Genomic DNA, 23,660 nt, shown 5'->3' on the forward strand with positions numbered 1-23,660 from the left:
ATGCTTGGTTTTAGTGTTAAAATTTTACACAGCCCTACATTTTGGCTCATAAAACATTCAGCATTTGCAGCAACAACAAAAATTACTTTGCATTTTCAACAAGACCGCAGCTTGCCATGTCACCTTCAAAGTAAGGGTATTGAATCAACCATTATTAAAAATCATGAGGAATTCAGATCTTGCTTTCAGGATATACTACCCAGCCATAATACCCATTCGACTGAGACCAGGCTTCTTGTATGGAGACAGCGTCATTATTTCACGAATCACCAGTGACCTTTGGAAGACACTGGGAAAAGCAGGCATGTTCATTCCCTTCCATTGATTTTCTAATTTTGAGTAAATTGGTTTAATATGGGCAATGGTTATCTATTAGGAACAAAAATACCTAAACTGACTTTAGAAAAGAGTATAAAGCTTTTGAACTGAAACAATGAATTTAGAACATAAACTTGAGGCAAAAAGGTAGTGATTATATAAATCTTGGGCATGAGTCTGTGGCCAGACACACAAGTGTGACAGAACTGGAAGCCCTCTAAATTTAGAAGACAAATCTACAGACCTAGATTACTGCACCATGTGTCTGGAACATGCATCTGGTTTACACATTAAATGTCTGCTGTTGGAAAAGCCTGCAGAAAAACTACCCACCTAAAATGGGAAGTGGTACGGGCACAATTTTTATCTGGTTAAAATGACAAATAATGTGCTGAATATTGAGAACACTAGACAGTCCCGAATCTAAGCAATTTAGAAGACAAGTTCAGTAAATCAGCACATAACTGAGACAGCCTGCAAGAAAATAATTTGGTCATCTCCAGGAACCTAGGAGCACGATAGGGCTACACAATCAAAGGAAATGGTAATTTATAGAGTAACTATTCAGGTCATCCTTGTATTGGTGCCCAGATCTCTCATATTCTGACAACTAAAGCTTTGTCTTAACAGTTTGGCTCTACTTTAATATCTTATTAACTTTTTAACATGAAATGATCATACCTAAGCTTTCTTTGCTATCAATTTATACTTTCATAATGTTAATATTCTATAATAAACATAGATTTTGGCACTACAGTAATTCACTTTAAAACCACATGCAGCCTACCTTTACTATTGCTTTTTTGTATTTTCATTTTTTGCCTATGGGGTACCAAGTTAATTAGTCCATTAAGTCCACTCAATAAAAAGAAAATTATAGAAAAGTACTTAAAGCACCAAACTATAACAATCTCATAGCAAACTATATTCACAATTAGGGTTTGCTTTTTTGTTTACTTCCAAACAGTTAGTTGGTAACTCAAAGTTGAATTCCACTTATTTTTTGAAATCTTTGCTCTCACCATCCAACACTAAGTCCTGCCCAGAAATTATGAACTACTAGATTTATAAACATTGATCTGAGCATATAAATTCTTATAGCCAAATAACAAATAAATAAAATTCTTAAAAGGCTCCTCCAAGTTGAGCATCTGAATTCCCACCCCGACAGTACTCCGAACCCCATTTCACATCACAGAAGATTAGAGGCACAAACAGTAAAACATCAGACTGGCGATAGGAAAATGTCCACTCACCTCCCGATCCAAGAGCACGGGTGACACCACTGTAACAATATCTCCCTTTTCCGGGTCGATATAGAACATATTTGGAGATGGTTTGGTAGGTGTCTGTTTGAGGATGTTATACCGCAGAAGAGCATTGTCTGTGCTAGCGTCATCAGCATCAAATGCTGTCATGCGCATCACAGTCGTTCCTACAGGAAAGAAGGACAGACACAGAGGGTAGCTAGCAAGAATATGCAAAATTATGTTGGCTTCACATGTGAGAACCAGGTGGGTGGAATATGTAATTATCTCAAGACACTAAGTAGTGTCACCTGATATTTAGTCTGTACTTGTATTCATGTTATTTTCACTTGCTACTGAGACAACACCAAAAGACTAGTGATTTCTGGTTTGCAGCAGACATATGGCTCTAAAATAAGTTCCCCATATTTGAATGCTTTGTTGCCATCAATATTAAATGCATTTCACAAAACTAACTACAGTTGTATCTTTTTCACTTTAAATCCTACAGGTAGAAAGTCTACAGATTATTTATGATGAAGACGACAGTGCTGAACATAGAGAGGTCTCTATTGTTACTTTAAAGTCTTGCGCAGTTTCATAATTGGTTGGACACTATAACTTCTGTCAGTAAGAAATTTTGTAATCATGAAAGCCTACATTATTCTAATTTCAAAATGTCCAAATTCATGGGTTTGTTCTATCAGCCTCAATTGAAAAAAAAAATGCACTTGTCTTGCCAGGCTATCCTTTGAGTGGTGAAGGTTTTTTAACATGAAAATTCTATAGCGTATAACATTTTCATTTCTGTAAGACCATACAATCTATTCTCACATCTACATAGACTTTTGTGGCAAAATAACTACAAGTCACTAAAACTTTCTGGTACAGGCAAGCCCTAAGACATTACATTGGAAGTGCCTGCAGAACAGAAATATATATTGTTCATGTACAATGATAAACAGTGAGTTTATATTCTTTGTGAAGGTCTTGAGGCACAGATGACTTATAAAATCAAATAAAAACGAAATACTGTGGTAAAAGCAAAAACAAACCCAGCTTCATTTGCAGGCTGACCTAACAGCTGCCTGGCTCACTGTTAAACACACAAACCTGGCTTGTTTAGGTGTTTCTTCTTTTTTTTTTCTTTTTTTTTTTTTTCTGTACTTCCCAGAGCACAAAGCATTCCTACAAAGTATTCCCTCTTGTTGTAGTGACCTTGAATATAAGCTCTCAAAGGTTTTGCTTCATTGCTGCTTGAGACAGAGTTATCCCCTTGAGAAAAATAACAGAGATCTGACAGCATATTGGTTTTATTCACCAGTGATTAAAGGTCAGACAGCTCAAAAAGAAGCTTACCACTGGATACTGTGCCATGTTTTCCAATATTACAAGATGATCCTAGCCCTGATATTTTCACCTACTTTGTTTGAGGCTTCTTCAGAAGAAAAAGAAAAAAAGAGCAGCTTTCCATTTTGAAGAATGAAGATTCACCCTCTTTTCACACATACAGCACATTGTGCTATTTTTAAAATGTTTACGGCATTTATTTTTATTTATATTAGATAATGTGTTTCACAAAGATTGCCTAAGTCATGAGACTTCACCAAAATAAATAAGAATTAAGGCAAATCTTCAAGGGATCTTCAAGAGTGTCCAAGTGAAATTCACTGGGTTTGGGTATGCAACTCTTTCTTGAAAAATGCAATTTATTAAGATGCTATACTCATGTTACTCATGTACGCTGGACTATATTTTAAAGGTATATATAGTCGCTACCATTATTAATCTATTAGAGATGTTGATGCTCAGCAGAGATTTAGAACATGATTAAAATATATATCAGGTACGAACCTGATTTATATAGTTGTCCTAGACAGTTCTACTGAAGTATTTCTGATTATAAGACTGTGGAAGGCACATGCAGATTTTAAGATCTGATGCAAATCCCCAAATCTCTAATTACTACTCTGGCATAAAACTGGCTTAATACAACAGCTGAATCTGATTCTGATTTGCCAGCTGAAGTTCTTTAACCTTTCAACAGGACATTTTCTTGTTCTGTGCAATCATTCCTCTGGTGCATACACATCAGAAATTTCACCAACTCAGAAGAGCAGAATTTTACATTCATTTTGCACAGAGATGTTAGCTCCAGGAGGAAAGCTGTAGAGAATTCGATCCATTTGTTTCTATGTTGCTTCTGACAAAAATTTTGAGATATTGGTTTATAGCCACCATATAGTGGCATTTACACTTAAGCAAAAGTTATTCTATTCTCACAAGTTCATGTAACAGATGTAAAAATGCACATAAAATCTGGGGACGTCATCATGCATTAGTGCAGTCTATAAGGTTGTACCTGTTTTCTGCTCATGAACATCAATATGGAAAACTGCACCTCTTTAAACATCACCTCTATGCTCCCATCACTACAACAACCGGAGGAGCTGCCGAATAGTGCATCTGAAAACGGAAGGGAAGCCCTTGCACGGAGCTGGAAGTTGGTGCTGGGCTTCTTCAGCCACGCTGAGAATGGCCTGTCCTCAGAAACGTATCCTTTACGCTCTTGTGCTCACACAGGTTTGCAAAGTAACCAGAGTTCAATGCTGTCCATCCATTTCAAAGCACAGTGGTACCTGCTCCATATTCTGTTCCATTAAAACAAAACAAACAAACCCCCTCATTATACAAAAAGCTAGAATGGGCTGTTATTTTCAGTTGACGGCTCAAACATCGCAACTGCTTTAACCTAGCAGCTAAAATACACTCCAGGGACCTTTTGAAGAAGACTGATAGCTGTATTTCCAGAGAAGAGCTTTCCTATACTAGTTGTGTTCACAGAGAGAACGTGCATGACCATACTTTTGGGATTGGACCACCACAAGAGACGATGTTTACAGAGATCTCTTTCCTAAAAATATAGTGACACAAATTTTTATTTAAAAGGCTTTACAGCATACATCCGGCCCAAAAGAGTTTAATTCAGCTGCACACTTCCTCTGGATTACTCCTTCATCATAAAGTTTTATTCTTCATAAAAGATTCATTTCCCCAGACCCATAAACTGACTACTTCTAATTCAGTGTCATTTCATAAATACTTCCATGCCTGGCATCAATCAAATGCAGCTGGCTTTCAAACCGCAAAACAACAGCTTGCTACATTATCATGTTAAACAATATATATTAACTTATCAAGCTGAGGAAGAAATGTCTGCAAAATCAGCAGCTTTATAGTTCTGCTGATGATGTGCAAATACTCACTGAGACAGCCTCTCAGTAAAGGTATAGTTATGCCTTGGTGCATTTCAGTATTCACGGTCTATTTGTCCCACCTTCTGGGTAGTTCCACCTTCTGGGCAGCTCAAACCTTCTACCTGCAATTGCAGAGTTTCTCATTGACCAGACATATCTCACTGGCCAAGCCCTTGCTCCAGAGGCTGCAGCTATCAATCAGTTGATCGCACATTTGGCCTGTAAGTTGGCTTGGAAATATTGGCAAAAAAATCCCCTCGGGCGTTAAGAAGTAAAACACAATGCTTGCACAATTTTGTGGTGATTGGAGCAGATGGTTTCTTGGCAAAAAGATCTTTGGCATTTTGGTTTTTACCTCTTAATAACCTATTTCTTTCTTTTTTTTTTTTTTTGGTGCCTTTTTTTTTTTTTCTGTCAAGATGCCAAGAAAACATCAGGAATAGTTCAGCTGATGGATGAAATTATACTACCCCCCTATATCTTTTATTTATTTATTATATTCACCTGCCTGGTTTCCAAAAAGGACTGGAATGCAGTGGAAGTGAGGCCTGTTTCTAGCTTGGTTAAATGTGAACAAGTGTCTTGAACCTACAGCCTTAAAAGACAACACTGAATTTGAATACTAACATCAAAATATCATCCAGTTTAAGGACTGAACAGTTTTAACTTTGAGAGCTACAGCACTCAAAGCCTCCACACTGGAGTTTTCTCGTGTTATTTTCACTCTTTTTGTGAGTCTCCGCTGTATGTTTCATGTGTTAAATGTTTTCTATATGTGCTCCAGAAAGGGAAGGGTCTGCTTTCCCAACTGGCATGACTGGATTGCTGAGTTTTATTTCCACCTTCTTCACAAGTTCAGGTGTACCTCCATACACTGATAATAATCAGTTGCACAATGCTATACCTTCAAAATGTAAAGCTATTTCAACCTGAGCAGGAGAACAAAGCATGAAAAATGGGATGAAAAGGAAGAAATCAAGAGGGTTACCTGTATCTCTAGAGCACGTTACATTTATTACCACAAAAAAAAAAAAAAAAGAAAAAGAAAAAAAGACACCAACTTTGAGAAAACAGAGCAAAGGAGGACACCCTCCTGACTCCTGTACTCACCATAACTAATTACAGGTCTGACTGTCATTTTGTACTTTAAGGACAACAAGCCCCAGGGAAGCAAAACAAATATAAGAAGAAAGGTCTATTATGGTTCCAATAAACGCATTTGAATTGCAACTACAGTTATTAACTTATGTGTGTTATTAAAAACTTGAAGGCCTTGCTCAGTGAAGAAGACATTTAGTAAGAATTAATGAGTTCAGTGTTTTAGCATATCTTACATTTGTATAGGGCATTAATTGGCTGCGCTGCCGGACTTTTTCTCACTGTCTACATCTGGCAAATTCAGGATATGTATATACATTTAAAAATAGAGCTTAGGTGGCATCACTGTACACTGGACATGCCAACATATTGCAGTCAGCAAGAGTGGTGAACTCTCAGTTGTGGAATGAATAATAAACAAACTTTAGTCAATACGCAAAAGAAACTTTAGTAGCTTTAGGTAGAGATGAAGAACTGTTAAGAATTGCTATCTATAGAGAGTTAATGCAGTCACAGAGCACGTAAATCGAGTAAGAAATAATGAGACATGCCTAGTTGAACATTATGACAAAACACTAAAGATGTATGGGCAGGTCAACCTTTAGCAATACTAGTGTTTAACCTTTCTTCTCATGAGTAACACAGCTGTTTTGGTAGAATAAATTACTGCTGGGATTTTTTGAGAATGAGTTATATACTGTACCGTCCCTAGCCATACTGTAAGGTAAAGTGTCAGACGGCTGAAAATGGTGCTAAGAGCTTTCACGTATCTGCTGCTCCACACAAGACATTGATATATAAAATGTCAGTAAATGAATTTGCATTAGCTGAAGTTATGTGACAGAGATTCTACTTTGGCATTTTGTGCTTTTTCTCTAGTGCTTATAAATGTTTCTTTCTTTAGGGTAAAATTCTTGGGTGAAAATGCAGAAAATTGCTAGCCCCACCAAGGATTCCCAAATCATGCATATATTATCAGTACACAGCAGGTTATGAGATTTGGCAGTAGCGTATGTATACTGAAACTTATTCTCTACCGTGTGCAGACACCAGAAATTATGAAGCAAATGAAAAGGGCATTATACATCCTTTCATAATACTAAGATCCCCATCACAGGTCTTGTGTTGTACAAAATAAGAAACTTGTAGTCACTTGTAGACACTGTGAAGTCTTCCCTCACAAACAACAACAACAAAAATATTGCATGTAGTCTTTGCATTTGCCTGATAGACTACAGATAGCATGAAACAGGCAGTTTCTTGAGGAGGAAAATCAATTAAGTTTCATTTCCTGTCTGCTATTGTCCAAAGGCTCATCTCCTGGATGGATAAGATGATATCTCAGAGGGACTAAAGTTAGTCATTCCCTCAGCAAGACCAGTAACAGGATCTTTTCATCTTTTCTCCTCTTTTATTTTTATGAGACTTCGGCAAATTTAAGGTATTCCTTCAGACAACTAGGATCCTGCCTAAATTCTGGATCCGTAGTAAAAATGTCACACTCTCATGTCTCCTTCCCTTTTGACCAGTGAAGTCTATTAAGAAAAAGCATGAATGACTTCTTGGATCATGACCATAAGCTATAAAAGTCCCACTGTTCTAATATTCCAACTGCCAATTCATAACATAATCTTATATGTCAGCTAACATAATTCATAAAGCAATATAACACATTCTCTGGAAGTAAATGGTTTAATGTAAATGATGATATGCGTTGAACATCTCACAGCAGGAGAATATGACAGGACAGTGATTTATGTGTGAAAGAATAGCAATTCAACATACAAAGAGTAAGACACAGCCCTAGGCACACTCAGAAAATGCTGAGGACCCACATTCTCGCTGGAGTTTGGCTAGCACTAGAAGTCAATCAGAAAAATCACAGGAAATAAAGACTAGATGAGGCTTTAAAACATCATTAAATTCACCCCCTTAAAAACAATGCAGGACCGTTCTTGAAAAGATACAGAAGAATACTGGCTTCTTTTCCGAAAACCTCAAATGGAGAAATTTCCAGAATCCCTATGTAACTTATCACCATGACAAAAGTGTTTGTCAAACCAAAAAGCTAGCTCAAATAATAAGAGGAGAAAGGTCAATGCCTAAAATAACCAAAAAAATCACTAGACCACAACTGCACCAGTGGAGATGGAGGATGCCAAGCTCTCTTCTCACCTTTTATAAAACTGCCAGAGGGAAAAGAGACTCACCACCTCTTGCCTAGAGTGACTTGCTCATTCACTCAGCTCTTTGATCTGAACTGTTTGACAGCTGAAACATTTTGTCAGAGATGCTTACAACTTCACATGATTCACCATGCTGTTTTCCCAGTTCCCATGTAAAATTGGAATTGCTTGCAATCATTCAAATTTGATTTCAGACATATAGAGGCTGTTTAAATGCAGATGCAAACTTTATAGTCAAGAACAGTCAAGCAGAGAGCTTACTAAAAATATATATTCTGCACTTATCTCTCTTTTATAATCCAAATGTTTTCTTTTAGCTTTTCTCCACCTTTTCTTTAATAGTTTCCCATTCTCCTACTCTTCCCTGTTTATCTGGGTGGTATAGTTCTGGCCAGAGCAATACAAATTGCTAATAGATGGCAATTTTTAAAGTAATACAAATATATAAAGCCTGATGTAAATTTCATATCCAAAAATACCCCTGAAAAATTACTTTTTGAATGTGGTAGAAAGTTTCCCCTAAACCTCAAGACAGAAAATAAACCAGACAAAATTAGATTAATCATTTAAGTTTCTCCCAAAGAAGAAGTTAATATCCAGTTTCTCCTAGCCTCTAAGCAGGGAGACATTCTTAATCAAGATAAATGAAGAAAAGAAAATAGATGTTTCAGGGACTTCACTTAGGTTAGTAAAAAAGGATTGCCAATTATTTGCATTCTGAACTTCTGGCAGAGAACTGGCCATCTTTCACTTCAAAGCCACTTTCACCTTGTCTCCATCCAGCCCTGTCAACAGGAGTTAGTATCCTGAATATTTACAGGAACAGCAACTAGAACAAGTACAGACTTTTCTCTTAGCCCTTATTATACAGAACATAGCTGATCACTGGGAACCTAGTTCACATTCATCTGTCCATCAAGCCATGAAAGCCTATGAATTTGGAGACCTAGCAGCGCTTACCAGCTCTCGGAAGCAGGTAAATATCATAGAATCAGAGAATGGTTTCAGTCGGAAGGGATCTTAAAGGTCATCTAGTTCCACCCCCCTGCCATGGGCAGGGACACCTCCCACTAGCCCAGGTTGCTCAAAGCCTCATCCAGCCTGGCCTTGAACCCCTCCAGGGATGGGGCATCCACAGCTTCTCTGGGCAACCTGGGCCACTGCCTCACCACCCTCACGGGAAAACATTTCTTCCTAATGTCTAATCTAAATCTACTCTCTTTCAGCTTAAAACTGTTACTCCTCATCTTATCAATACACTCCCTGTGAAAGAGCCCCTCCCCATCTCTCCTGTAGCCCCCTTTCAGCACTGGAAGCTGCTGTAAGGTCTCCCTGGAGCCTTCTCTTCTCCAGGCTGAACAACCCCAACTCTCTCAGCCTGTCCTCATACGGGAGGTGCTCCAGCCCTCTGACCATCTTCGTGGCTCTCCTCTGGACTCTCTCCAACAGGTCCAGGTCTTTTTTACGTTGGGGGCCCCAGAGCTAGCCATATATCCTAGCCATATTCTAGCCCACCTTCACAGCAGCAGTGTCCTTTGGAAAGAAAACTTGGGAGCACTGGTAGAGAGGAAGCAGCAGAATGTTTTAATAAGTCCACCAATATGGACCACTGGACACCCTGGACTGTGAGGGCATACCTTACCTGAGAAAGAATCAAGCTAACACTTCAGACTGCTTTTTTTTTTTTTAATTTTATTTTTTTTTAAATGGAGTAATCCCATGCCAGTAATTGCTCCAACATAGAGATGTTTGTCAGTCATATTTTCTTTTTTAACCTAGGACTGTCTGTAAGGCAGGAGTGAAACTAGTTAAAGAAAATTAATGGAAATGAAAGAGATCAGTGCCAAAGGTAGATTTTAAGTCAGTAGCATATTAAAATCAAATAACACTTTGAGAATGAAAAGGAAATGAGAAGAATATTTTCCCTTTCATACCAATAAGAAATTATTTCAAAATGGAAAAAAATCCCAATCTATGTATTGACAGTGTCTATTTTTTAAAAAAACACAATAAAAATATAGTCTGCATGGAATGGGTAATAAGAAACCCAAGCTACACACTCTGTGTGCATACTCTGCATTAGGACTTGTCCAAGAACAAAAACAAAATGGAGAGATTTTTCTAAGAAGGTAGTGTTTTCAGAGATTTCAATAGACTTTTGATCAGGGCCACACTTCATAGATGGAAGACCTCATTCTTTAACTTACCTACTTTTATAATGAAATTGACTGGCTTATTAAAAATATCTTATAAGAGAGGCAGCAACTATGCTCCCCTGTTGCAGTGGGCTTTAATAAAAAACACGTCATTGCTTTACAGAGCTCACTTTAGACTATTCTTCTATGTCCAAGTAAGGTACACTGGCATGCTTCCTGATTAAAAGGTAATAACATTACATTTTAATAATATCTCTTAGTGCAAGGTCAATCTTCCCTGATTGGAAATGCTTTTTGAGACAGCGGGCCAGAATTTCTGTTGATCTCAATCAGACCAGCCCTACTAAAGCAAAGATTTATACTAGGCGAGACTGTGGAACACAGGAATGACCTTGAAGATCTATTTTACATATAGACAGTACTACATTGCCTTTCTTTCCTTTTTAACATCCTAATTTCTCACTTCAGTATATGTGAAATGAAAGAGAAAAGCAAGAGGATGACCCATGCCTTTTTGTGCCTCTTCTATATAAGACCCTTATCCTGCTTGCCACCAGCACCTTACACAAGCATCATTTTTTCCACACGGATATAGAATAATGACAATGCACCAACACACACTTCATCAGTAACTGCACCTTAGAAGTCCTCATCTTTATTCTTTGCCTCTTTAACGAATATGAACTGGTTGTGCATTAATCTCATGTTACAAAGTGGGGATGTAATTGAAACACTCATCCTTGTTATCCATGATTCTGCCACTGTGATTCTCATCACCTGCATCAATCCAAAATTAATCGATATAAGCCAGGGGTGCTTCACTAGTATAAAAGCAGTGCTAATGAAAGAAGAATCAGACCTCATAATGAGCAGGTAAATCTGCTCACATAGTTCCTATCTTCATCTGTAGGAACCAGAGCACACACTTATTCCAATGTATCATTTCATCTTTATTGATTTCATAGTCTAGTCCTAGCCATTTGATCTATTAAACATCTGAAAGTTTTTATCCGAGGGATAAGCATTTCCATCTTAATATGGGATCTTTTTAGGTGAGTTCTGTTTTTCTTTCCCCCATCACACAGATGAACTACTGGATAAATTATTTTGTTGGTCCCCCAGTGTCTGCTCTGTTGAAGTTATTAAAATTCATCCTGCCCAGAATATATTTTGTAATGAACTTCTCTGCTAGACCCTAAATGAATTAGGCAACTACTCCCAGTTTGTCACCCTGACAATTGCATTAAGTCCATTGCACTTTTCTAGATATACCAAAGATGTACCAATGCCTGTTAACACTACAAACAGAAGTGGAATGTTTGGTTGTAAGGTCTCAAACTAAGTATTAAACAAATCCTTACAGAGGATCATAAGGCATGTCTTGGAAGGATATCCTCTCCCTTAAAAAGGATTCATTCTTCCCCCATACATTCTTCTGAACAAATTCCAATAGCTTTCAAGGAATCCACAGTGAGGAAGGATAAACACAATCAGTTATTCTGGAAACCTACACTTTGAATTGGTCAACCTTTAAATCAAGCCAATAGCAACAACTAATTCCCTAACAGCATTCTACAATAACAGAAGATGGAATGTTTTTCAGCCATTTCCTCATCTTGAGATTGAAATATCTGCATATAGAAATCTTTGCAGCCCTAGTCAAAATCCTCTTTTTGGTTAAATTACATTTTTACAGCCACTGATAACTGAATTTAATAAATGATTCAGATGCTGAAAGAGTATGCTCTATGATTTTAAAGCAGGTCTTTGAAACTCTCTTATAAATCACAGGTTTCAAAAACTCTATCCACATATGTAACAAGAATACAGTTTGGAGCGTGTAGTATATGTTTTCAGTAGGGGCTTTGATATTCTTTCCTGAATTAAGTCTCAATTAAGCCACTAAGTTCAGCAAGTTTGGGATTAGACAGTGTGATCAATTTCACTCAATCGTTGCAGGCTCAGCTATCAAGTTTTTTAATATTTATTGGAGAGGGACTGGCAATTTTGGATGCAGTTCATCCCATCCTAAGCTAAATACTTAAGAAAGGTGAGACGAAGCATCTTTATAAATGATTAATTCTGGAGGAAATCTAACTCGGAAAAGATATCAAACTCCCAGGCATTTAGAATAGGTGATACCACTCCTATAAATTCTGCCCATCACTACGGATGTGGAAAACAGGGTTAGAATAAAATTATTCTCCTGTACTTTTGTTCTAGCATCACACACTCCAAAAGATTTTCTCCCACTTGATGATTGCTTACAGCTGAAGGGAAAGCGTTAGAGGCCTGCCCCAGCTCTGTGCCGGACAGCTTTCCAGTCTGTACTGATGCTTGACCCCTGAAAAGGGGAGGTCCGCAAGGATTACCAGCAAGCCATGATATCACTGTTCTTACTCCCTTAGAACTGATGCATCACGTTGGGAAAGGATCTCAATCAACAAATCAACAATCAACTTGCTGTGTAACTGATTTAGTATTGAAAGGGCTACATTATATCCCTGCAGAGAAAATATGGGTATGGAAAAGGCTCTGTATGTCATAAAACATCTAAATATTGACTGTGGAACTCCTTAATGTCAAACCGATAATTAAGCACAGAACAGCTCACGGTGTAACACTGTCCGCAACCGGATACTTAGAGATCACAAAGATTTGCGGAGCTGTGTGCAAATATAGTGTCATTAAGTCAGAGGCTTGTTCAAGTATATTCATACATACGCACGTATTCTTTCTTAGGCCCAAAGAAAACAAGAATCAGTCAGCGCTATATCGCATGAAGAAGACCCAGAAACAGTTTGTAAATGGCGACACCGTTCTGCCGTTCCACCAAGTCCTTCTACACAGCCCTCAACTTGAACACACTCAAGTGTGGGGCAGCTTTGAGTGCAAATAGATGAAGCTGTATCTCTCTTTGGGTATCCATTTTGACTACTTTTTTTTCCCTATTTTCCCATATTGTGGTGCTACACATACCTTGCTGAACCCTAGGAAGGGTAGGAAGGCAGACTTATAGAATGCTTTCCGGGCTGAAGGCCACCAGAAATAGGCATGGTGTTAAACAGCCAACTAGTTCAGTCACCTCTGTACCTGTTCTTGCACAAAGTAGATCAGTTTCTGTCCCAAAGCAGACATCTGACTTCAGTCAGGACAATTTCTGTAGGCAAGGACATGAAATACATACTAGTAGCTCAGTCCTACCATATTCAGTGGCATATATCAGGCATATAAAGAATAACACCTGAGCTTTTCATTTCCTTCTCACTTTTCAGATTCAGGACTTCAATGAAATACTGTCTCTTGGGGATAAGGTGGGTCTGTCCAGTGTAAAAGATGCACTGAATGGACCCATAACAGGTGAATGTCCATCCCACCCATCTTCTTTCCTTATTAGAAATAAAAGGAAAAGCAGATGGGACTTGGGAGCAGACAGAAGTGGTCCTGTCCTGGGTTCCCCTGTTGACTTTTGTCCAGTTTTCAATTACCAGTGTTGAAAATGTCAACAGCAATATACCACTAAGTTTAAAGGCAATCTGTAAACACAATTTGTCAAAAACAAGCATAAAGCTTCCCCCGATTCAGCTCTTTTATAATTTTGAGTGGAGCCCTGATGCATGGTATACGGAAAAATGAGAACTTCCAAAGATATCGACCTTCAGGATACAATCTCTAAGAGTTTGAGTGGATTTCTTCCATGTAAAACTTTATTTAAAAAAAATCAAGAAATATTTTACTTTATACTCCTTGTGCTTCTGTGATTTATTTGTTTTTCCACTAACTTATGTGAAAGCTTACTTTCTATGAATACAAGCTGTAAATCTCCCTACTAGTCAACAAAGTCAAGGTCAGTACTGAGTCACAGTTTTTGTCTCCGAGATGTCTGCTAGTATCTTTCCCTGACCCTACCATACACTCTACAATCGGATGAGATCATCAGGATATTATTACACATGATATTTATATAAATTCAAGGGAAGAGGACCACACAATCCCTACTACAGCTATATTGTAAATTCCTTGACTTTTGGCAAGACCAGTAACTTCCAAAAACCACCCAAACTTAACACCTGCTAAAGAAAAATAAAAAACCTAAACCGCCAAAACAAAACCCAAAACTTATCAACTTTGATATCTTTAAATTATAATTATTTGATCTGTTTATCTACAGTAAAATACATGACAGTTATAAGCGAGCCACAATTTGTATCTATGTATTATTACATGTCAAATTTGAAAAATTGTAGCTTAAATCATACATTTATGACAGATCTTGAAAGACTAAGAGCAGATAGGTATTCTAATGAAATGTACCAACGTCAAACAAAATTATTCTGTATTTTTATCACATTACCAGAAATATGTATTAGATAGCTGCAAATTCTTTTGTTCACGGAATTCCCTTAGCTTTTTATTCAAATGTACCACTTTAAAGAGGGAATAGTTTGTAATTTCATTCACTTGCATGCCACTTACAGAATAACTCGATACTAATCCCAGCAGCATTCTGTTAAGCATATTGTACTTTCTATGCCTGTGACAACCAAATCTGATAATGATCTTTGCACTGAATATATCTGTTGACACAATGCAACTAAGAATTAAACCAAATGGATAATTTGCTAAAGCAAATAAAAGGCGGCGTATTTTACAAGTTTCCCAGTTACACTGTAAGGACACAGAGTACCAATGCAGTTTAAAAAATAAGAAAACAGTCATGCATACTCTTACAAGCACTGACTTTTAAAACTACACAACTGCTCACAAATTGGTTACGTTGTCAAAAGCACAGAAATGCAGGTGCTAATGCCTTAGCTTTTTGCATGGTGCCAAGAGTCTAATGTTCTCAAAGAAATTAAGCTCTAAAGATATCAGGCATGTGATTTCTCCTGCATATATTTGCTGAATTCTTCAGACTTTCCCTGGTTAATAAAACTACCTCTCTATTAAAATATACTTAAATACTTGCCCCAAATAGAATATATTTAATAATACATATTAAAGCTTTGTAGAGAAACACTTATTTCTGTATATTGAACACTAGGGATATTTTCTGCTCTTGAAGTGATCCCTGTTTGAGACTGTTTCACTTGAAACTTCTAGATGCAATCAGATCTCTTGTCAAAAAATCCCAGAATGAAAAATCTCCTCTAATGTTCCATATAGTTTTTGCATTTAACAAATAAACAACATGCACACTTCATTACTGCCTTCATAGCATGCCATTCTCTCAGTTTCATGTACCATGAAATATTGCAGCCTGCTAAGCAGTATTTTATTTGCTGGAATCAAAAACAACTGCAAAAAAATAAAATGGGACTTTATAAACTTCCTTTAGTGAAAGCGCAGGCTCCCAGAAAGTAGGCTGACTTTCTTCCACTTAGCTTCAACTTTCTCAAAACTTCTTAAGTACCCTTCAAAGTTTCAGTTCATTAAGAAATCTGCTTTTGTTCATGAAAAAATGAAAATTACAAAATTGTTATTTTCATGGCAAGTGATAATGCTTGTCATCTCCACCGGTGCAGTGATGGTCTAGAGTTTAGTTGGTTATTTTAGGCACGGACCTGTCTCCTCTTAGGATTTGAGCTAGCTTTTCTGTTTGCCAGATGCACTTATCATGGTGATAAGTTACATGGGAATTGTACCCATGGAAATTCTACAAAATGGCACCAGTGTACAGTAGCTGGAAAGCAATTAGCAAAAAGTAGTGAAGAAGATTTTTCATTTTGTAGTTGTGTGCGTGTTTCTAAAGCAGTGAGATCTATGTACATACCTACAAATTCGGTTATAAATTAAGCATGCTACAAATGTTTATAAGCCATAATTAAAATCAGCTCAGTGACTCTCAACTACACCTTTATGAAGAATTATTCAAAACTAATTAACCATTTATAAGGCATTTATATAGAAACAGAGTATAAACTATGACTTTCAGTTTTCCAGGCAAACTTTATAAAGTGCTTTCATTTTGTCTTCTGTCCTGGTTACTGCATGTGAGACTCTACAATACTGGATATGTGGTAATTTCTTGCCAGTTTTGACTTCTCGATATTGGACTGACACTATGAATAATAGTACAGGAGCATTACAGGCTCATAGAAGCAAATGAATGCTTTAAGAGTTGACAGTACATACATTCTTAAAACTGGAATTTATTTAAATGTACTGATCTGAAGCAAAGAGATATTTTAAGATATGTACAATTATAACTGACTGTGTGGTTTTCTTTGTCAGAATTTCATTTTGAATGGTACTATTTAAATATGTAATATAGCTAATTTTATATATTATATACACACACGTACTTGGTATAACATGTACAAAACAGATGTATAGATATATGAAAATGTAATAAATAATAATAATAATTTTTTATGAAGTTACTTTTAGTTTCAAATGCAAATAAGTTTCAAACTCCAGCTCTTTCCATTGAAATTTTCATCTGCTGAATTATCCACATTGATTAGGCTTGACTCAACACCAAAAGAACAGAACCCCCCATGAAATAAGGAGCTCAGCATCACCTCTTAGCTTCTGTAGCCAATGTCCTTCCCACATGCCCTGCCCCTGTGCCTCCCTAAGCTGCTCAACAGCTACCTGATCCCACAAACTCATACACCCCTACAGAAGAACGCACCTACCCAAGTGCTCATTCTCCCTTCAAAGTGCAACATCCTTTCTTTTCTGATTTTCATATTTCAGGCAGTAATTTATTTAGTACTCTATCACCAATAACAGAAAACATAACTGTCCAGTGAAGAAAAGAGCAGTTATGGGATTTGAAGGTAACACTTCAAGCTCTCCTTTCATGCTCTTTTGACGCATGCCAGTCGTGCTCTGGACAGGCTGGAGTAACACTATCACTCACAGTGTACACAACCCACAACTACTCTGCTGAATGTCAATTCCAAATTATTTTTTCTTCTTTTTAATTTCCTTCTGATGCAGACTTTGAGAGCAAGACTGGGACCTCACTTCAGTTTCACCTGGGTTACCAGGAAGTCATGAAAGCTTTTCACTATTGACACAAAAGCCTGTTGATGGGGTTTTGCACCAGTGAGCTTAAAGATGGAAGATTACACAGTCCATCAAATTTCTGAGAAATTCACGTCCTTGTGATTTAGTTTTCTGAAGCAGAAATATTATCTTCACCTGAAGACACTGGTCAAGACTTGAACTCTTACCTGATCAGACCACTATGGTAATTAAAAATACACATGCTTTCTAAAAGTAATCAGTGGAGATATGGCATTCATATTGCTCATGTTTTGCTGCATGCATCAAAAGAAATTAGTATAAATGAAACATGATATATGTTGAGAAATAGACCACAATTACTACACAGGAGGAAAAAACCATAACTTCTGCTCCTGAAAATGCTTCCATTAAAATCCCTGGAAACTGAAATGTGACATTACAATAAATATATGTTATTCAAAAAGGCTATATTTTTGCAACTTTACTATATGAAACTGGTTATATTGATTCTCCGCAAGGTTTATTCAATTAGAATATTTGAAAAATATACAAACTTGTAAGGCAAGCACCCATGAATTATTACAAAATGTAAGATATTGAGTTTTATGTTCAGAGGCACCTTAGAACGTATCATGTAGGCAAACATACGAAACTGAAACAAAAGAAAATTTAAAGATCCCTCTCCCTCTGTAAGAAAACAGCTCAATTTGCATAATCTCCTACAAGTCTAATTTTCCTTTATGATATTTTGGAATGTTTTCCTGACCAGTGAATTCCCTACGGCAATATAAAAAGTTCTACACTCAGTAATGAAACCCTTTTTTAAACCACAGAATGAAGACCTGCAGTACAAATATCCCTGGCATCCTGCCATAAAATAAAACTATTTAATTCTTTCCTTTAAACAGAATCCGTATAATCAGTAACAGATTTATGCTTTTGTAATAGAGCAAGTGAGAGTTTTCATGAGAGGGGAATACTTGTGCTTACGACTAACCACCTTAAAATGATGATTAGACTGGCTGAACTGGTGAAAGGGACTCGTTTGCAGTCTCTGTGCTTCCTGTCCTTAATGGAACAGGCAAAAGGACTTTGAACAGAAATCAAAGAAAAGATGAAGGTGGCGAATTAGTTTCATCTTGAGCAGCAGTGTATGCAAAACATGACCCTAGCAACCACTTCACTAACTTGTGAGTAACAACAACTATCCCTGTTACCCATCTGGTTCCAGTGGTAGACTCTTGCACAGAGCTGCAATGTTCAGGCTTGGGTGGTCCATACGGGGCATGGCATCACAACTGCTGCTAGAAGCCAACTCAAGATTTACCCATTATCCTTCCCTCATCCATATTAGATATTATTTACTCAGTGGCAATGGAGGGAATCCTGTGGAAAAGGGCTGCTTGAAGGTCCCTAGAGCTATGGTAGAAGTGAGCAACCTCTGAGTCCGTCAAGAACCCTCGTGAGGGTAATGTCACAGGAAGAGATGCTGACACAGAGATGTCATTTGGATTCAGTAAAGCAAGCACAGCTAGTGCCAAGCCAGCAGCAAGAAGAGCTCTCATACTTATGCCCAAGCCTTGCTATGTTGGAGTCAGAGGGTACTCCAGAAATATGCTTGAGACAGATGAAATTAACTGGAAATATGAGCAGGGAAACTTAAAAAGACAGTCTAGGAAATCTATCATTGATTCCGAAAGACAAAATTATTTATCTTGCATAATTTTCCGAGGTTTATCATCACATAGAAAAGGGCTGAATGAAAAGCTGTTGATGGTGATCAATTCAAGGGGCGTACAGAGTCACACTGCTTTATGAATCCCTGCACTTTAATGTACAGCACAACTGGTTAGTGGTGTCTTATTATGCTGCTGGAGAGTTACCTAAAATGAAAAAATATTTGTTTTGCTATGTACAACCTATGCAGAGAGGGTAGGCCAGAGGTTTTAGAAGGAAATACAGACCTCTTGAAATATATCAATACAAGACCACCACAAAATAAAACTGTCATCATCTTTACCTGCCCTTAGATAAACTGAAGGGGCGTTGCTTCAGAAGGTTTCAACATTCTTCAAATATTAAGTAACCATGGAATTTTAAGGTCCTAAATTTAAAACCATATTAGCAAGCAAGCTGTTTCCCAAGTACTGTCCACATAAATGTTCCAGGACAGTGACACTTCTCCTGCCATGTGTAAGTCTTTCTCTGAACGGAGGATGACTCAGGAGAGGTGCTGCCATAGGATCCAGTTCTATTTTATTATACATACATCCACATTAATGCAGAATTGTTAAATAAATGTTACTACTGCTTACAGTAGTAACATCAACACAATTAGCAGATCATAATTTACTTTCCACATTTCCAATTTGTTCGATTTATTTCACAACTGCACAAGCTTAGAGAGACTTCTTAAATTGAGTCATAGAAATGAAAGGATCAGAAAACCAACTAGATCATCAAGTTCAAGGTCATTATGCTGTTCCTTTGTTGTTCTCTCCAGGTTACATATGTGGGAACATTTACATTTCCTTTTTAAAGGCGTTTCCAATAAACTTTTTTTGCTGACATTAAGTCTGGATTTACTTTTCTGTAATTCTACCCCTCCACAGCATGCAGCAGTGACCAGTAGGTAGTGCACTTATAAATAGTCTGAAACTCACTGGAAATGCAGCAGCAGCCCCACAGCACAATACAGACTGTGCTTTATTCTCAGCTTCTGCTTGAAACCACAAGCAATGTTTCTTTTCCATTGTACTGTTCTTTTTCAGATCAATGCTTTTCAGCTACATTTTAATTACAAAACGGTAAAACGATCTATTTTCCTTATGTATACATAATGCAAGCTGCTCCAAGAAACGTGTATAAGAAATGAGGCTCATTCTGAACATATCAACTGAAAAGGCTGATTCAGCTTTTCCTCCAAACGCAGAAGAAATTGACTTGATTCTCAGCTACATCAAACTAATACTAAAGGTCTTTCAGGAATGATGGAGAAGATGAAGATGCAACGTGTCTTTGCACTCCCCCAGTCCATGCAGCCTTCTGGCATTGCACAACCTCTGTGTTTCCTGCTTATACCATTAAAACACTCCTTGTGCTCATAGTAACGGTGATAGCTATTCCAGCGGGGAGACTGGACTGTTAAATTCACTGAACAATTCTGAACCCAAGACCAGGTAACCGCTCTACCTGAAGAGGTCCTCTATAGCATGTGTAGGAACTAAAATTCCCATTGAATTCCAAAGCAAACAAACTAACATTTTTTTTTTGCAGAAAACCAGTAAATCGTTATAACTCAAAGAAAACAGAAAAGCTTTTGGGCACACATCTCTTACTTCAAGGGTACCTGTCAAAAGGGCGTGGTGCCCCAAAGGTAGTCTTTTGTTTCCAGTTCTGTTGGACAAATAAAAAAAATATTATTTTCCCTTACAAACATATGCTACTCTCATTCTTAAACCATCACAACCACAGACTACAACTTGTACAAAAGAGGTTTCTACTGAAATCTTTAGCCAAACACGTCCTGTCCTTGAACCGCAAGCCAGGCACAACATACCACCTGTGGTCATTCAGTGCTATGGTGGCATCTCAGCAGTAAAATAATTCCTGAGTGTTCCTGGTTCACGTTAAATAATTGCACGTTTGTGCCTCAGGGAAGATGGGACTGGCAGCCCAAATCCAGACAGCAGAAAGTGTTTGACTGCAAGGCTCTTCCTACCCAGCTTGTGATCCGTGCAGTCGTGCGGTGCCACGAGGGGAGCGGCTAACGCTCTGCCAACCAGTAGATCATGACAAATTGAATCTTCATTTCCCCTGTATTTTGCATGCACATGAGCATCGCACTGCATAGATCTCTATGGAGTTTCTGTGGATTAAGCCACTAAAGCTAAATTTTGATATAAATATACAACACAAGCTGAGGGAAACATTTGACTGGCTGCTGCTCTTCGTGCTCTTCCTGTGTAGCTCTTTTATCAAGACTCATTTAATGTGGAAATTTAACTGCATCTGCCTGAAAATCACACAGAAATAAATATTTTAATAATGTCATCCTTTTTTATTTGTAAACTTAAACAAGAGGACTAGCACTGTGTGTTTCAGAGAGGAAATATACACAATGCCCTATGTGATAAATTTCTGAAGATTAAAATTGACTAATGTTTTTGTTCCATTTCCTACTTTGTCCTTAGAAAACCTGCCTGTATAATAAAACATATAGTTTTTCCGAGGCTGATTAACTAGCTTGTTTCCAGTAAAATTACTTTCCCTTGAGAAGAACATTAAGATTTCTTTAATGCAATCTTCATCCATTACCATTGATTATGGCTTCATTAAATATGAAAATGAGGATTTACTCTTTGCAACAGATATCACTTTCTGCATAAGCGAGTAAACATTTTCCTTTGGATGCTTTGCTCAGAGAGAAGCATCAACAAATATTTTATTTATGTACTATTTTGAAGGAAGAAATTGCCTGTGGCAAAAAAAATAAGCACAGCTCACTGGCAAAATACTCTTCTCTGGCAATGATGGAGCAACAATATGAAAGTCTGAGACACAAACCACTCACAACCCAGGCACGCCCCATGGCACCAAGAGGTTAAATGCAATAAATATTCAGCAGCGAGATAAGCTGATGAATCGCACAGATTCTTACTTGTGTATGAATCAATACATTTATGAATAGGCTGGTTGAAGACAAAAAGATATTTCAGTCAGTGGAAAGCTAACTGTCCAGTCAGCTTGGCAATAAGAATGGATCTCTGGCAGGTGCAACGGCTTCATCTAAAACATACATAAAATAGCCATAATTTAAGGGAAAACAGAGGAGAAATTACACGTTAATATGCTAATAGTACTTGAGCAGTACTAAAGATTTTTTAATTTTTTATATTACCTTTCTGGCTAAATCATTTTTTGGAAATGTCTAATTTAATTCTCTTTGAAAAAAAAAGAAGGATTTTAAGAGTCTTCAAGTACTGAGAAAACATCAGAGGTTTCTCTAATTAATACACTGTTCTATAGTAAATATTTAGTACATGAAGCTTTGACATGTTAAAATTCCAGGTACAAAGGCAACTGTTCTACCTTCCTATCTGAGTTGCCCAGCATCATGTGAGCGGGTCTCGTACTGGCTCCTTTAAACCAGTTCACTCCCAGGGTGTAATGAGATATTGTGAAGATCACATTCAAACTCCACCTCTACAACTCTTGCACACACTGTAAGCAGACAAAGTCACCAAATGCTGCTGTAAAGGGTATTCCTAGTTTCCACATTTATCAGGAAGTTTTTTTTTAAAGGGCTGATCTATAACCTCAGGGATCAATTTGGACAAAAGCACATCAGATCAATAAAGTAAGGAAGAAAAAGCAAAGCGAGAGAGGAAATAGAGAGAAATGGGAAGGTATTGCTTTTAAGAGGCACTGCACATATCCCCTTGCAAACAAGAGCTATTCTTAGGAGTAGACAGTCTCACTCTTGGCTTCCCTCTAAACCAGTTAAAAGCACACTTTTAATACTCAGGCAGCTTGTTAGCTTCGTATCGAAGTGCCAGACACTGGTTTCTCTCTTGGGGCAAAACACATATTCATTAGTATACATTCAACTGCTCTCAGCAGCTTATTATGGGGAAATACACAAAAATAGATTAGAAAATGTGCCTACCTCTTACAAGAATAATCCTTTACATGATACAACACTGATACAAACACCAACATTTGAGCAAAGACACCCAGTCACTGCGTTGCACTGAGGCCATTGCCTTCATGCTTTGATCCAACCCTAACCAAAACCCACGGAAATATTTCCACCGAGATCAGTGAGATCTCACTGGGTCCATAGGAACCAGTGATACCAGAGTATTGTGTCATGCATTTGCAATTAATATTCACAAATTCCTGGTGAGGAAGGTATATTCACCTGTGATATTTGTCTCTGATGGCAGGTAGTCCAGTAATCAGTGGCAGGACTCAGTGGGATGTAGATTGTAAATGAAATATTTGTCTCAATGTAAACATCACATACTTTGTCCTGGGTTCTCCCTAGGACTTGCTAGCACGGCCAGAGGGCATTTCAGGCCACCTCCACAGTCTACCTCTAATGTAAAAAGCTAATTAGTATCAGTATCTTAAGGGATAAAGAAACTATACAAACTTGAAAGCATATAGCAAAAAGTTAACTTCTAAAAAATAAGTGCTGTAATTTCAATGCCATATAATAAACTGCTTGAAAGAAAGTGAAATCATTCTGTCAAAAAGAATATAGATTGTCAATCAACAGCATTTATTTGAAAACAGACAAAACAGCAAAAAACGTGTTCCATCAAGAGGACTGCGATTAAAAATGTTATGATGGTATCTTAAATTCCTCTAAATTCAGAAAAGAAGGACCCTAGAGAACACTCAATACCAACATCA

General features: G+C 37.5%; 1 protein-coding gene across 1 annotated transcript in view; it reads right to left on the reverse strand.

The window, feature by feature from the left end:
* The window catches only part of CDH13 (cadherin 13), a gene marked incomplete at its 3' end in the record, with an annotated part of 251,098 nt that overhangs the window by 125,260 nt on the left and 102,178 nt on the right, over positions 1-23,660 (reverse strand). Inside the window, exon 5 of the mRNA XM_010081843.1 lies at positions 1,575-1,753. Coding sequence (XP_010080145.1) covers positions 1,575-1,753 — 179 coding nt within the window. The remainder of the gene's footprint in view (positions 1-1,574; positions 1,754-23,660) is intronic.

The sequence above is a fragment of the Pterocles gutturalis genome, unplaced genomic scaffold (assembly GCF_000699245.1).
Source record: "Pterocles gutturalis isolate BGI_N339 unplaced genomic scaffold, ASM69924v1 scaffold1199, whole genome shotgun sequence".
NCBI classification, from domain to species: Eukaryota; Metazoa; Chordata; class Aves; order Pterocliformes; family Pteroclidae; genus Pterocles; species Pterocles gutturalis.